Raw genomic sequence first — 14,602 nt, forward strand, 5'->3', positions numbered from 1 at the left:
TCCCAAGCATAAACAGGGCCAGATGACGAATGAGAGGAGGGTGCCAATAAGAGAGAACAAACGAGACGAAACGTAAAAAAGGGCAGGGAGAAGGGGTGGTTGTGGGGGGGGGGGGGGGCGCTCAGCAAATGGCAGCAGAGATTTTCTGATGTATTTCTGTGTCACTGCTGCTCGTGTGAAGAAAAAACTAAATGTGTGACATAACCAGAGACGTGAGAGTTCGGGACAGTCCAAAGAGACTCCTGGAGTAAGATGTGATAGAACAAATGAAGATGAGGTCTAATTAAAAATGAACAAGGGAGAGAATGAAAGAGGGAATTGGTGTGATTCCTTGAGACTAACAAAGGCCTCCTTTTACACATGCACTCGAATCTCTCCCTTTCCTTCTCTCTTGAGTGGATGATGAAAGGCGCGATTCCCCAGTTGTCTTCAAAAATGAGCAATGGACCCCAAAATCTCTATTTCGCCAGCCTCTTTACAGCAAGTGGAAGGGATAAAACGGAGAAATGAAGGGGAAAGATATGACTGCACCCTAGTTAGTCCTTTCACAAAGACAAAGAGAGTGCTGTGACAACCTTGATCCATCACTCTGATGGAGGTAAAGAGGGGACGGAGCTGCAGCGTGGATAGTGTGGGTGGAGAGATCGGGCTGCTCTAGCGTTTACGTCCCATTACTCCACTAAACAAGTCCTATCAAGTCTTATTTTTCACTTGCAGCATCAGAACGCGGATGACATAAGCCTCGGGTTCTCTTCATTAGAAGTCCATATGGCAAATATGATAATAACTGTCACAGATCAGATCAAAGTGACCTTGACTGATGGAGACAGGCAACATACCCTCTGCAGTCTGAATCCCAGCTTGTCATATTTTTCTGCCCTCATCATCTAAAAGAAGTGTGCGAAACCAATTGTCTTTTCAATAGCCAGATGTCTATTAATTCCTTTCTGCCGCTGCCCAGCTGTAAGATCCAATCGAGCAGAAGGAACGTTAACAGTCTACGTAAAAGGTTTCTCCTAACAGAAGAACTATGACCAGTTGGAAATGATTTGCATCGGTAATAAGGGATGAACAAACTAATTGAAAAGTTGCGAGGTCACCTGATCATTTTAGTCTCTAAAACAGCTTGAATGCTTGAGCGTTGAAGTTGAAATTACAAATAAAGGCTTTGTAAGGCCATGAGAGGTCAGCGGGAAAACATTTATTGCTATTACAGTCTGCAAGGTCAGGTAAAAGTTCTGCTGTCACAGGAAGGGTAAGATGCAATCTTTCATTAAATTTTGCTTCCAGGTCAAAGTAAGAAATTCTTGTAATGTTTTAAAGTGCTCTGGAGCAACAGTTCTTGGCATTTTTTTTTTTTTACTGATTTTCAATCCAGTCCTTGTACTCGACTATTTTCAGAAGAATGTTTTTGTCTGTTAAGCCACTGAACACTGACCTTTGAATCGTTCAACCATAAAAAAGACACCTAGCTCAAGCAATGAATGTTGTGTCTACACATAACAGACAACTTTGTATATATACAAAAATTGTATTATTAGGCATATTTTGACTAGTGGAAAGAAAGAATTGTATGACAGCAAGAGGTCTAATGGAGTGTTAAATACAAATTTTTAATTTTTGGTTCAAATCATTAACACTATGTACAGAGGTCAGGAGTGAGGTACAGTCAGTGACCAAGTCAGTGACTAAGACCATCTCTAAAACACGATGGAGGCTCTATCAATGTTTGGCGCTGCATTTCAACCAGTGGTGTTGGAGATCTTGTCAAATGATGTAGTTAACTACCATCAGATTTTCCTTTTGTTCCACCATACAATACCATCTAGAAAGCATTAACAATGGATTCATTTTTCAGCATGACAATGAACACAAATACACTCCCAATCCAGTAAAGCATATGTGGATAGAAAAACATTAAAAGGAACGTTAACAGTCACGGATTGGCCTCCTCAGAGCTCGGACCTCAACATCATTTCGACAGAGAACAAAAGGCAGCCAACATCCAAAGAAGATTTCTGAATGTTCAAGAAGCCTGGGGAATTATTCCTGAAGACTACTTAGTAAAAGAAATTAAAAGAAAGCTTGCTGAAGGCAGTGCAGGCTATGCTGAAGAAAAATTGGTAAGAATACCAAATATTGACTTTCAGGCTCATTAGAATTGTTGAAACTCTGGTTTTGCCAAATTTCCTAGAAAAATGTGAAAGAAACGAGGGGTGGCTCAACACTTTTGCATAGTAAAATAAACATATAGTGACTGACTGTAAGCTACAAGCGGATACACAGAATGTTTGTACCTGTCTGGAGCAAGAGTCGATATCCTGGGCTCTGCTAATGTACCAATCAGTAAGCAGCTCTTTGGAGGGCGTGGCTGTGCGGAATCTCAGCAGGTCTGAGGCTTCGTCATACAGGAAACTGTCATCGTCAAACAAATTCTGCTCCAGCACCGCTCTTAAAAAGCAAAAGACATGGATGAAGAGTTGTGCTCCCTTGCATTTTCACTTTATTCCTTTAATGATTTTTAGCTAATCAGCTAGAGCGGAAACAGTTAATGAGAGAAAAAGGACTTTTATTTTGGCAATAATTCATAATTATGTGTTTATCAAAAGAAAGAAAAAAATCTTACAAACAGATTAAAACAATGCACTGATACAATTATTTTTTTATGGAGCCAAAAGTCAAAGCCTTACTCCTGTGTCATAAACCTATTTTGTTACCCAAAAACATAGCACAGAGAGGATCGTGCTGCTCTGAATAATCACAAAAGCAACTGATCCTCTGCTGAAAATGTTCCCCTAAAAATGTACAATTTATCTACTACCTACAGTGCCCTGCTGCTTTAGGAAATTACTTGTTTGTTTGCTTCTTTTTTCTTCCTTTTTTTAAATGAAAGTAACACATTTATAAACCAGATGCACAGGGAGGGATGCCCAAATATTAGTATTTAAAAGACAGTCTTAACATTGTAGGATTTTTGATAAGAAAAACACAGAATATCACCTGACTCAATGGTAAAGGAGTTGAGCAAAGAGAGGGGAGAGAGATAAGGAGGGAAACAGAGCTGGAAGAGCAGAGATATAACATAGCCACCAAAAAAAACACTGCCTTAAACCTAGTTGCCAGGAATGTTGCTCCAATCACATTATCAAACATTCATCCTGTAATTTCTGGCCAAATATACCACAGTGCGCGACTGCTGTTATGACTCCCAACAGACGAGCAACAAAAAAAATAAAAAATAAAATTGTAAATGAAGCCCGGCCTCTCTACAGAAGCAGGCAAATGGCATAAATTGGCAGTGCAACAAGATTTGGTATTAGTTGGTTATGGCTGTGTTTAACATTTGGATAATAGGATGTCATGTGTTGTTTCACAAAATGATGCCAGCACAAGCATCTGGCCTGTTTGGAGCATGAATTTTAACAGTTCTACACTGCGAGGGGCTTTGTTATCCCGGACACGGGCTGAGTTAATTATGACGCGTTACGTCACATTTGTTTAACTGTTGGCTTTAATAATACTTTATGCACAGAGCTAGAAATCAGTACATTCGCCTCAGGGGTGATGTAACCTGTTTACCTGCACTCCTCTGCCTCACACCAGTCCATCTCTCTGTGTCTTTGCTCGTCCCACGGAATCAACACCAGCTCACCTCTGTCATCCAGACTGTAAATGAAAGAAAATGAAAAAAAGCAAGATATACGAGAGGACAGAAGGAGAAAGACAGCAAGAGAGAGGGGTCAGTTTTTAGGAAAAAGCACACCAATAGCAATACACCGCAACATGCAACATCTACCCACCCAGGCATAATGGGACCTTATAAATCAGCAAAGGCATTTACTGTCTCAAAGTAAACATAGCCATAAACTACGGCAAAACTAGAGAGCAAGCAACATATGGGAAATGGAAAGAGCAGAGTATAATAAGAAAAAGAAATGGGAGGAGGCAAAAAAACAAAATCACAACAATAAACAAGTCAAAGAACTTCTGAAGAGAGTCTGAATCGTGCCTCAGTTGTAAATAGCGGGGAGTTTTATTTTCTAAATGCCACGTTGGTCCCAAGCTTTACTTCTTCCTGGTCTCCTTGAGTGTGACAGGTCTAAGGAAGATAAATAGGGGACACGCAAAAAAAAGAAAGCCAAAGTGAAGAATGACTCTGTAGCTTCACGTGTCAGCGTTGACAGGACTCCAACGCTTGGACACAGACAACGTAACGACTCGAATGCTAAGACGCCGGGCTGAACAAAAGCAGTTTTGCTTTGGGTTTGTTTCTTTTTTCTTCTAGGATTAATGCATGGCTTCTTGTTATCTATTTGTTTGTGGACAGAAAAATATGTACTGTGGCTGTAAAACTCAAGGAGATAGCGTGGGCTACAAATCATCTACAGCTTTGGTGCAGTTAAAGGCCGAGCGCGCACACACGCTGCAGCAGTTTTTAGCACGGTCATAAATTCTCTCCAATCACAAAATACATAAGAAGCAAGCAGCAGCTCTGATTTATGTCAACACTCCAAAGCAGGAGGGTTTTTCACCAACACTCCAGCGCCAGTTCATTGATTAAGCTTGGAACTTCAACACTAGGATAACAGAAATCGAGAAATCCCGCATAAAATCAGCCTCATTCACTGTGGGGTTTTTTTTTACTGACATTCCCTAACTCCCAGGTGCTCTTTCCTCATTAAAGACAGCGTAGTTAGAGAGTGGAAAGTAAATATCGGCGTGAGCGGCCAGATATCGATAGGAGGAATGAATTATTCTGTGCCTGCATCCCTGATCTACTTCGCATCAGAGAGGCAGGGGAGCAGGATTGAAAACAGGAGATGCAGAGCAAACCTGGAGCTGGAGTTTATTTTTGGTTTCCACAGAGATGACCCTTTGAAGCTACAGGCAAAGACTCCTTAAAAAAAATACATGCAGTATTCTCCAAGTCTACAGGTCCCTTCACAGACCTAATCAATATTACAGGAGAGTATTACCTCCCCCCCCCCTTTCCAATGAAGCAAGTTCAGTATATAGGGAGTAAGCACCAAACAGATGGCTTGAGCTGGCTCCGTCTGCTGCAGTGTGGAAGCGAGCGCTGTTGGAGCAGCATTTGGTGCTCACAAGCTGGGGAAAATAGGAAACTGCCCCACAGCGGCAGAGCCATGATGGATGCTCACTGCAGACCCACAAGCACCTGACCTCCATACAAACTCAGTCGCGGCTAATAAAAGGGAGCTGTGTTGTAGTGTGCGTATGTGGAAACTATATTAAAAATTATATCTATATCTGTAGGGGTTTTTTTTTTTTTTTTTTAAGGTGATGAATTTGCCACCCTCAAATACATGGTTTCTTTATAAAGCAGTGGCAGAGAGAATATATCTGTAAAATCCTGTTTCTGCAAATGATATGCTCATTTTGAATGTAATGCCAGTTTCAAAAAGGGCGGGCCAGGACCATGTTTACAACAGCGTTGCATCACATTCCTTTAACACTGTGTTTGGCTGCTCAAAATTTATTTTCCTTGGTTCTTTTCCATATCAAAATTTCACTCTGTGACAGGTTTGGGCTGCAGGCAGCCTGCAGACTCCTTCTGCAACAACTGGATTATATGCTGGATGCTGACTGGTATCGTCTTGCTGAAATAAGCAAGACCTTCACTGAAAGTTTTCTCCAAAACTTTATCGATTAGCATTAACCGTGTCCCCCAGGGATGTGCAGATTTCCCCCAGTTGCAGACCATCACATGGCCAAGCTGGAAGGTTTTGGATTAGTTTCAAAAACAAAAACCCACCTTTGTTAATATTAGATGAGCTAAATGTCAACACTTGAGAATATATTGCAGGATGGTCTTTGCATGGCTGAGTTTGAACTTTTTTTTGGATGCAGCGAGCAAATGGTTTCTGGAAGTGTTTCTGAGTCTGTGCAGTTCTTTTTACCACAAAAAGCAGGTCCTTTTTTTTTAACGTAGGGGCACCCGAGGGCCCAAAGGTGATGGCAAAATTGGTTTTCAGCCTTGTCTTCATTTTCAGAAATTTCTCTGGTGTCTCTCGATCCTTTAATGATAAGACATGCATAGATGATGAAATCCTCAAATTCCTTTCAATTTTAGACCAAAGAATATGATCTCTTTGAACTGCTGAACTATCTGACCATGTAATCTTCCAAAGAGTGGGGTGAACCCCAACTCCCACCTTTATTTCTGAACGATTTTGCCTCTTCTTCTTGCCAACTTGTTGACAACTGAGCTAATGAGTTGCTAAATGTTCCACCAGGTGATTTCCCTTTTTAAGGATTAGACAATTTTCCAGCCTTTTTTGTTTGTTAATCCTGTAGAAACTTTTTGGACAGTTGCTGGAATCAGAATGACTCAAATATACTGTACATATAAAAAAAATAATGATTTTCATTCTTATGCCTTTATACTCAATTACACATATGGTTTGGATAATTTGCACATTTGTGCATTTACCTTTTATCATCGTACTTTTTTGGATGCAGGGTTGTAAGATTTTCACAGAAGCTAAAATGAAGTATCGAGGATTAAATAGAAAAACGAGTTACGATTTAAGGAAAAAGGCACTGTGAATGACTGGCTGCGTCCATCAGTAAATCCAGTCACTGCTATTAGTGAACCATAAAGAGGTGAGGAATGATTTCTTCCCTCCAAAACAACCCTCCATCACTCCTCGCTCCTATTCAGCATTTCTCCAAGCCCAAAGCAAAAAAAAACAAAAAAAAACAGGCAGTGTAGAGTGAAAACCAGGGGGAATAACACTGTAATAACAGACAATTGCATTTGTTCAAGCAAGTATTGTATCATTTGAAGGTGTTCGGCTTTGTTTGAATGTAAATTTAGAAGTAGCAATTAAGTCTCTCTCCTCTTATTTCATTGCTGTCTCTGCCAGCCCGTTAGCTGCGGCGCTGTGCGTACATGTGTGCAGTGACAGAATAAACTTGTGTATGTGTGTGCTTTTTAATGACGGCAAAAAGATTCCCACTGTGAGAATGTGAGAAAGACTCTTGAGTGCACGCTCTGACTGAGGTGCGATTCCAGTTTTAGGTCATTTTAATTTAAAATGTAGAGGGATGTGCGACTCTTGCATTCTACAAAGGTGTGACTGTGGATTCTCTGACATTAGAAAGGGTGCAAATCCCAGTGGCGGTATACTTTTCTTTTTTCTTTTTAAACAATGCAGTTTCTATATCGAGAGTGTGAATTGTTGTAAAAGGGGACTAAAGAATACATTTGGATTACTTCAACACCTTCACTTCAGCGGTTTGGGAAACAGCAACTCGTGTCTCATCAGCAACAAGAAAATTAAACCACCGACTCCGAGCATATTGTTATAATCCACTCTTCTCCTGGGAAACCTTGAGTCCTGTCGTCCATGTGGATGCCACTTTAGCACACAACACAAAAGCCACGTAAATATTGTTACATGCAAAGTAAGGCACTCCCATGCAAGACCCGTTTATTCCTTCAGTAAAAATGAAATCCTACTTTTGTTCTTTATGGAGACTATTTACTTGCATGCAAAGCTTGCACAAACATGACTCTTCAATACAACTCAGACATCACAGGGATTTTGGGTGCATTTCAGGTACCAAAAAGCTTGTCCCTGCCTACAGATTATATTTGTTTTGCAGATATTTGGTTATGAAGCTCATATCGCTTTGAACCACACCAAGCTTCTAATGCATGTTCTAGCTTTCGGAGTAAACATGATTTTTCAATGAGTCGTTTCATTTGGTTCTCTCCGAGTCTCAGCAAAAGTCAACACAGAAAGGCTTCCTCCATTTACTCTTGCAGGACAAATAAATCAGACCATCTCAATGAGTTTTTCCCATCTATAATGCAAGAGTGCAGCGCTTGGTAAACCATTTGTGTCTGTATAAAGTAAATACACATGGACCTTCTTGTAAGTGCGTATTTGTGCACGTCTTACCAGGCTTCCGGCAGCAAGGTGGTGTACTCGTGTGGAGAGGTGGTTTCCGGAAAGTTGTCAAGGATAGCTAGTCGATGTTGGAGGAGTTCTGCTCCGTGATATGTGAAAAGAATGTCAAGAGCCTGCACGTTGCTCTCCTGTGGCCAAAAAAATGTATGTTAGAAAATGCTTAATGTCAATTGGTGCCTCGATTTTACCCTCGTGTGTGTCTAAACGAGCTAACCAATGGTCAATGGTCAATGGTAACTTTATTGTCCCTGATGGGAAATTGATTCGCAGTATGTCAAAACAAACAACAAACATACAACCAACACATCACGTACACTCATTAAAAAAATACTATAATATAATATAAGCCTGATAAAACAACCTAGATATTCCATCGAAAAATCGCAGGCTTGATCTAAAGTAGAGAATCAGTCACATCCCTAGCTCCAAACAAAGACGCATACAGTTAAAATGAAAAGATGCAAAGAGATAATTAGTGAGACATTCAGTAGGAGTGTGAGGCCAAGGTTACCCTGGCATAGTTTCTTGCTGACAAAACAATGTTTTGACTTCGGAACTTCTTGAAGAAGTCTGCATCGTATTTGTCCTCCGCTGCATGAGGCCCGCCAAGTATTTCCTGGAAAGTATAAAGCAAGAGAGAAAGAAAGAGAAAATACTCAGAGAGATACACACACACACACACACACACTTACAGTTCATGAAAAGAAATTTGTGAGTCAGAGGGTTATCTTTCCAGAATAAATGTTATGAATGGAAAGGAATTCAGAGTAAAGATGCGAGGGAAAGTGCAAGTAGAAGATGTGACTGCCAATGAAGGCACTAAAGCAAAGCCAACAGAGATGCTATTTAATTTTTGTGGCTTACAGCTGTCTTGTCCTTTTAGTTGGAGTCATCTAAGTGCGTGTGTGTGTATGTGTGTGTGTGAGCATATGTCAGGATGGACCATTTGTTGTCCTGGAAAGAGGGATTTATGTGTATTTGTGGTTATAAAATCTCTGTAGTATCCATTATGCCAGAGCATGTGTGTGTGTCTGTCTTTGTGCAGAAGAGTGTGTGAGGCGTGTGTGTGTCTGATGGATAGCTTTTGAATGGGGTCCTATGCAGACAGAGCCAGCCCAAGTCTGGATGATAAAAACGCTAATATCATATTCATAGACAGCCAGAGAAAATGCATCGGGGCAAAAGGAATCTGACGAGTACTGCAGTTACCATGACAATGTCCGAATGAAGAGAGAAACATCATTCTGTCTGAGTCGAATATCTAGCAGGATAAAATCTCATCTCTCCTGTATGGGAGCGAGTAGGGTCCTGTTCATCCCTGATAAGGGTCTGCATGTTAACATTACTCACTGTGAATCTGAAATCCACAGTTTTCAGTAGTTGCAAGTGTCTGCTTTAAGCACGTATCTATCCATCTATGTAGCGCTGAAGCAGTGATATTGGATTCCTATTAGTAGTGAAGTTAAAATAATACTTCTCAGTGTCAGTGCTAGCTTTTTACCAGATCATGTATAAATTCTTCACATACTTAAAATGTCTTTCATGGACATAATTTCAATTTAAAAAAATGGAGGTTAAGTATAAATATTCATAGATGGCAGATGAGAAAAGCCTATTAGCGTTGAACAGACTGCTCATTTAAGTTGAACGCATTAGTTTGCCAGTAGGAAAACAACTATGAAATAAAGACTACAATGAAAACAAAGTTTTTTCTTCATTAATATTAGATTCATTAAATAAACTCTACTTTAATACAAATGTAATAATAATTAATGGTTCCTCAAATGCAATCTCTTTCCTCTGAAGTCTCTCCTGAGTTTAGTTATCAAAACCCGTTAATTCACTGCTCGCAGTAGTTTTAAATATGATGAAAAAAAAAAAACAGACTTTTTTCAATTAATGTTTTTTTGCATCACATTTAAATATTCTAGGAAGATGATATCGCGTTGTTGATCCGCAGAGCCTCAATTTACTTAATTTCTTCATTACATGTAAATAAAATTAAAAGTGTTGGGGCTGAATATTGGAAATTCAATTAATGAGTTTCTTGTTCGGGAGAATATTATGCCCCAGCCAAACAACAGAATATTAAGCAACAGTTGAATAAGTTCACTGGGTCCAGCTCTCCCAAAGTGAATATTTACTGAGATTCTCTTTAGTCTTCAAACATGCATCAAGTTAATTACTCGACAGGCTGAAAAAGTAAACAGCAAAAGATTTGATAAGGATAACTGTGGTTAGTTGCAATCCCAATGAAATCCATTTACATGGGGAAAATGTGGAGAGTTCATTAAGTCAAAGGGCTGATTGCTGTTACCTCGTACGTGGCGAGCCGGTCCAGGTAGGAGAGAAGCTTCAGTCTGCTCCGACACAGTTCCTTCTGCTCCAGAGTCAGCCTAAGCATGCAATCATATTTAAACACGCAAATCAGCACCATACCAGCACAAACAATTTAACACAATTGACATGAGACCTCCAACACAATGACTTTGACTACAGAAATTAACTGCAATCAAATCAAACGCCAAGCTCAGTCTGTCATCTGCACTAACTCACACCCTAGCTTTAAATTAACTGTAAATTGACCTTACACAGTAAGCCCACGGGGACCTATATAATAAGGCTGGGGACTGGTGACTACAATACCATACCATGCCCTCTAAACCTAATCATTTTCCAACAGCAACAAATCAACTCCTTATGACCACAAGAGCCACTCATTCAGGTGTTATGTATAGGATGCAAGCCGTCAATGAGGTGAGCGATTGCCCAGTGAGAACCAAATCCATTTTCAATGTCATTTAATCACAACCATAAATAAAGAGGATGGCCACAAACACCAAAGCACTGTGCTATATAGGCTCTACCTAAAACTCAATCACTCAAGGTACAACCAAAAGAAAGAGAGTGCAAGGCTGAAAAAGGCTAGGAGTGGTCAGGTGCACCCCCTCGGTTCACACATAAGGTAAAATAAAAAAATTTTTAACCACATGCTCACACACCCTCCAAGTTCAATTCACAAAGAAACAATCCAACCAGGTGAAGCAGGGTGCAACCCCTCTTATAAACTTGACCTGGATCAACTGCGATGTGACCACAGGGGAGTTGACCTCTCCACTGCTGTCTTAATCCCAAATCCCTCATTACAGAGTGTGCTATCGGGTCTTATCGGGGTCCTCTACACAGACTAACAGAGATTAACACTGGCTCAACACACACTCTGGCACATCAAAGAGCACCGGCTTAGTGCTAGTACTAGTGGTAATTACTGCCGTGCTTCGTTTCTTCAGAGCAACGTAAGAAAAGTGGAGATGGAGGAAGGAGAGTGGTGGCAAGCGAGGGAAGGAGGAGAGATGAGATGTTAGAAAGCAATTTTAGCCATCTACTCTCCTGAGGTTTTGAATGATGGCTTAATGATAAGTTCCAAGAAAGGCTCTGAAATCTAAAAGGAGGTGACAGGATATCTCTGTAACTTCATTTGGTTGAGAGGAGTTCTGACTAAGCTCTTCTATTACTCTGACATAGTTTATTAAATGACATGCAATAATACAGAATGTGTCAAAATGTACTGTTAGCCATGCTATAAGTGATATAGTATGTTCTAAAGATATTACTGACCCTGTGGGCATCTTTGTTTTCTTTATTGAGCAGGTAGATATTATTTAAAGTAAAATGTCTCGGTAGCTACTTGATATCTTTTGGATCTCTTATCGTTTAACCTTTTCTATATACACAACATATATGCAACACTACTGAGACACTGGCACTCCAACAGGTGCTCATCTTTGAATAGTATTTAACCAATGTTATGCCAAAAATAAAAAAAACATGTCAAAGGATTAGACATCCACAGCCCATAAACCGTAAGGGAACTATCATGAAAACATTCGTAACAACAAATCTAATGAAACACTTAAATCACCTTCACCCAGATGAATACGCCCAGTTTGAAGATGTTAATAAAAGGAAAATTGGCTAAAGCTAATGTTATCCAAAGCTCAGAGCCAGCCACAAGACAGCAGCCTGAATTGAGCCTCTGTGAACAGTAAAAAAGACTGAAGCAATTACAAGAGCAATTATGGCGACAAATCAAAAAGAGAAATTGGTCAATGCCCTGCTGCTGACATTGAACCTTTTCTAGAATGTTTAGAATGTTTGGTGACATCCTAAATTTGCTGGAAAATGATGCAAGTATTTGTTTTTTCTTATACAAATCTGTTGCACCTGCTTTTGTTTGGTGAGGTAAAGTATATCAGGTAAAGCTGGATATGAGGAGCAGAACACTTTCTTTTCAGAGTTGTTTAAGAGATAGAAGACCATCCAAGTTACTGCAGTTTGGGGGGCATTGTAAAAAGATTATTTTATTTCATTATGAAAATACGATTTTTAAAAAATGATCAAATGCTGAAAAGTGATTAACTGGAAATGGAAGTAATATAAAATGAATATCAATCACCCTCGGTCTGGAGCTCCATGCAAGACCAAGATGATGAGAAAGGTGGCGGATCAACCCAAAACTATACTGGTGGAGTTTGTTAATGACCTGAAGGCAGCCGGGACCACAGTCCAATGTACTGAAATACTGCAGCACCCACAAGGTCCCCCTGGCTCTTCTTAAGTTCGCCAGTGAACATCTAAATGATTCAGAGAAGGCTTGGGAGAAGGTGCTGTGGTCAGATGGAATAAGGAATAAGCTCCACCCACCATGTTTGGAGGATGAGAAATGATGAGTGAGACCCAAAGAACACGGCCACAGTCAAGCACGGAGTAGGAAACATGCTGCACATGCATGTATAGAAATAACTCCATAGTGCTGGTAGCAGCTTTAAGAAGCTGTAAGCATGCCGATGTCAGTACTGTAAAACGGTATCTATACAGACTTTATGTATATATCTTTTAATAAAATGTATAATTTTATAAATAATAATATTAATAATAACAATAATAAATACAGAATATAATTTCCAGTTTAAGACTGGTCATTGATAAAAAAAAAAAATAAATTTAAGCAACACCATTGTGCTAGAGCAGTATTGCAGAAACAGCCACCAATATGGCTTAGACATGGCTGAATGTTTGATTCAGGTCGACATCTCTTGCTTTTAAATTGCTAATCTTACAGCTGAATTCCACTGAGATACAGCATAAACAGTGTGTGCTGTAATACACTGTTATACATACAAATGGACCCACCTGGCTATACACTAAAAAGGCAGCACAGTGCACAAGTCTTTATAAAGGTTTTTATGTGTTTTTAACAGATTGCCCTTATAATAAATAGCTCTTAAATAAAAAATAATAATAACTGCGGTAAACTAAGGTAAAGAGACTAACTGCTTCAAGATCTATGTGCACACATATATTTAATACATCTAGATGCTACAATAAAAGCATAAACAGCCTTCCACACAGACACAAGCACAGTCCAAAGCTGGAACAAATGAGAAAATTAGACTTCTGACTGAGGTCTGACTCTGACCTGATAAGAACATAAACACCTTGCAGCAGACAATACTCTCTTCACACAATTTCCTCCCCCCTCTCTCTCTCTCACACACACACACACACACACACACACCTGCAGTATTGCCTATCTTGTTGTATGAGTAAAGTGTGAGTAGCCGTTATAATGGCCCTTGGCAGACACTACGTTTCAGGATAACTGAATGCATTTTGGCAAATGCAACACACTGCCAACAAGAGACAGCTGATAATAACAAAAGGGGCTGGAGAAATATATCAATATCCATCGTTTCATTTGGTTTTTAGAAAAAAACAAAAAAACAAAACTGTGAGTACTGAGAGAGAAACAAATTACAAAATTGAGAGCTTCACTTTCACACTCAGTTTTCTCTTCACCACAACAGAGCAGTACAAAATCTGCATCACTGTCGATGGCACACCAATCCATCATTCAATTTCCCCTCTCCACTCTTCTCTTTATGAACAAAGCCCCAAGACTCCTCCACTTGAGACAGCAAGACGCAACGCAAAGTGAGCCAAGAACCATGGTGCCCTATTTGGAGGTGCTAATTCTATTCCAGCCACTGTATACTCAGTCCAATGGCTTATTAATCCCAGAGAACCACATTGTCTTTAAAAGCGCAAACACGAACCTGACACCACCTGACACGCCCATGTCTTGGATACTGCAAAATATAAAAAGGTCCATAAAAGTTATGTACAGAGGTAGTGCCAAAGGGAAGCCCTGGTGGATTTCAACATCCACTGGTAACAAGTTGTATTTATTTTCACTCCAAATCCACAAACCAAATGTAGATTTGTTGGGCAAAGCCCACATACACTTGTATATGCAGTTGCAAGACAAAGTGCTGCTCCAGTTTTTCATGACTATGATGAAATTGTTTTTGTCCACATTGTCAAGTGACGATAAGCCAAGAAGATCCTTGAGATGTTTTTTGTTTCTTTTCCAGATGTTCCTGACCCCCAAGAGTTTAGAAACTAATGTTATACAGGACAGCAAAGGGCAGTTGAGAGCGTTTGAGTCTGATTATTGAAAAAGTCATTCCTGAATAAGAATTCTACATAGTCATCAATAACATTGACAAAGAAAAGTCATTTTTTCCTCTTTAAAAGTGATGACATTTTAATTTATTGTATTGACGCAAGGCAGAAAAAATCTTTGTTGATTATGTCTTTCAAGC

At 39.7% G+C, this 14,602-nt stretch overlaps 1 protein-coding gene across 1 annotated transcript in view; it reads right to left on the minus strand.

Moving 5' to 3' along the window:
* The window catches only part of nbas (NBAS subunit of NRZ tethering complex), a 186,909-nt gene that overhangs the window by 141,098 nt on the left and 31,209 nt on the right, over positions 1-14,602 (minus strand). Inside the window, exons 18-22 of the mRNA XM_013913956.1 lie at positions 10,255-10,333; positions 8,449-8,553; positions 7,929-8,065; positions 3,580-3,666; positions 2,298-2,451 (exon numbers count right to left, since the gene is read on the minus strand). Of these exons, the coding sequence (XP_013769410.1) occupies positions 2,298-2,451; positions 3,580-3,666; positions 7,929-8,065; positions 8,449-8,553; positions 10,255-10,333 (562 nt within the window). The remainder of the gene's footprint in view (positions 1-2,297; positions 2,452-3,579; positions 3,667-7,928; positions 8,066-8,448; positions 8,554-10,254; positions 10,334-14,602) is intronic.

The sequence above is a fragment of the Pundamilia nyererei genome, unplaced genomic scaffold (assembly GCF_000239375.1).
Source record: "Pundamilia nyererei isolate P.nyererei 1_Seehausen unplaced genomic scaffold, PunNye1.0 scaffold00161, whole genome shotgun sequence".
Taxonomy (NCBI): Eukaryota; Metazoa; Chordata; class Actinopteri; order Cichliformes; family Cichlidae; genus Pundamilia; species Pundamilia nyererei.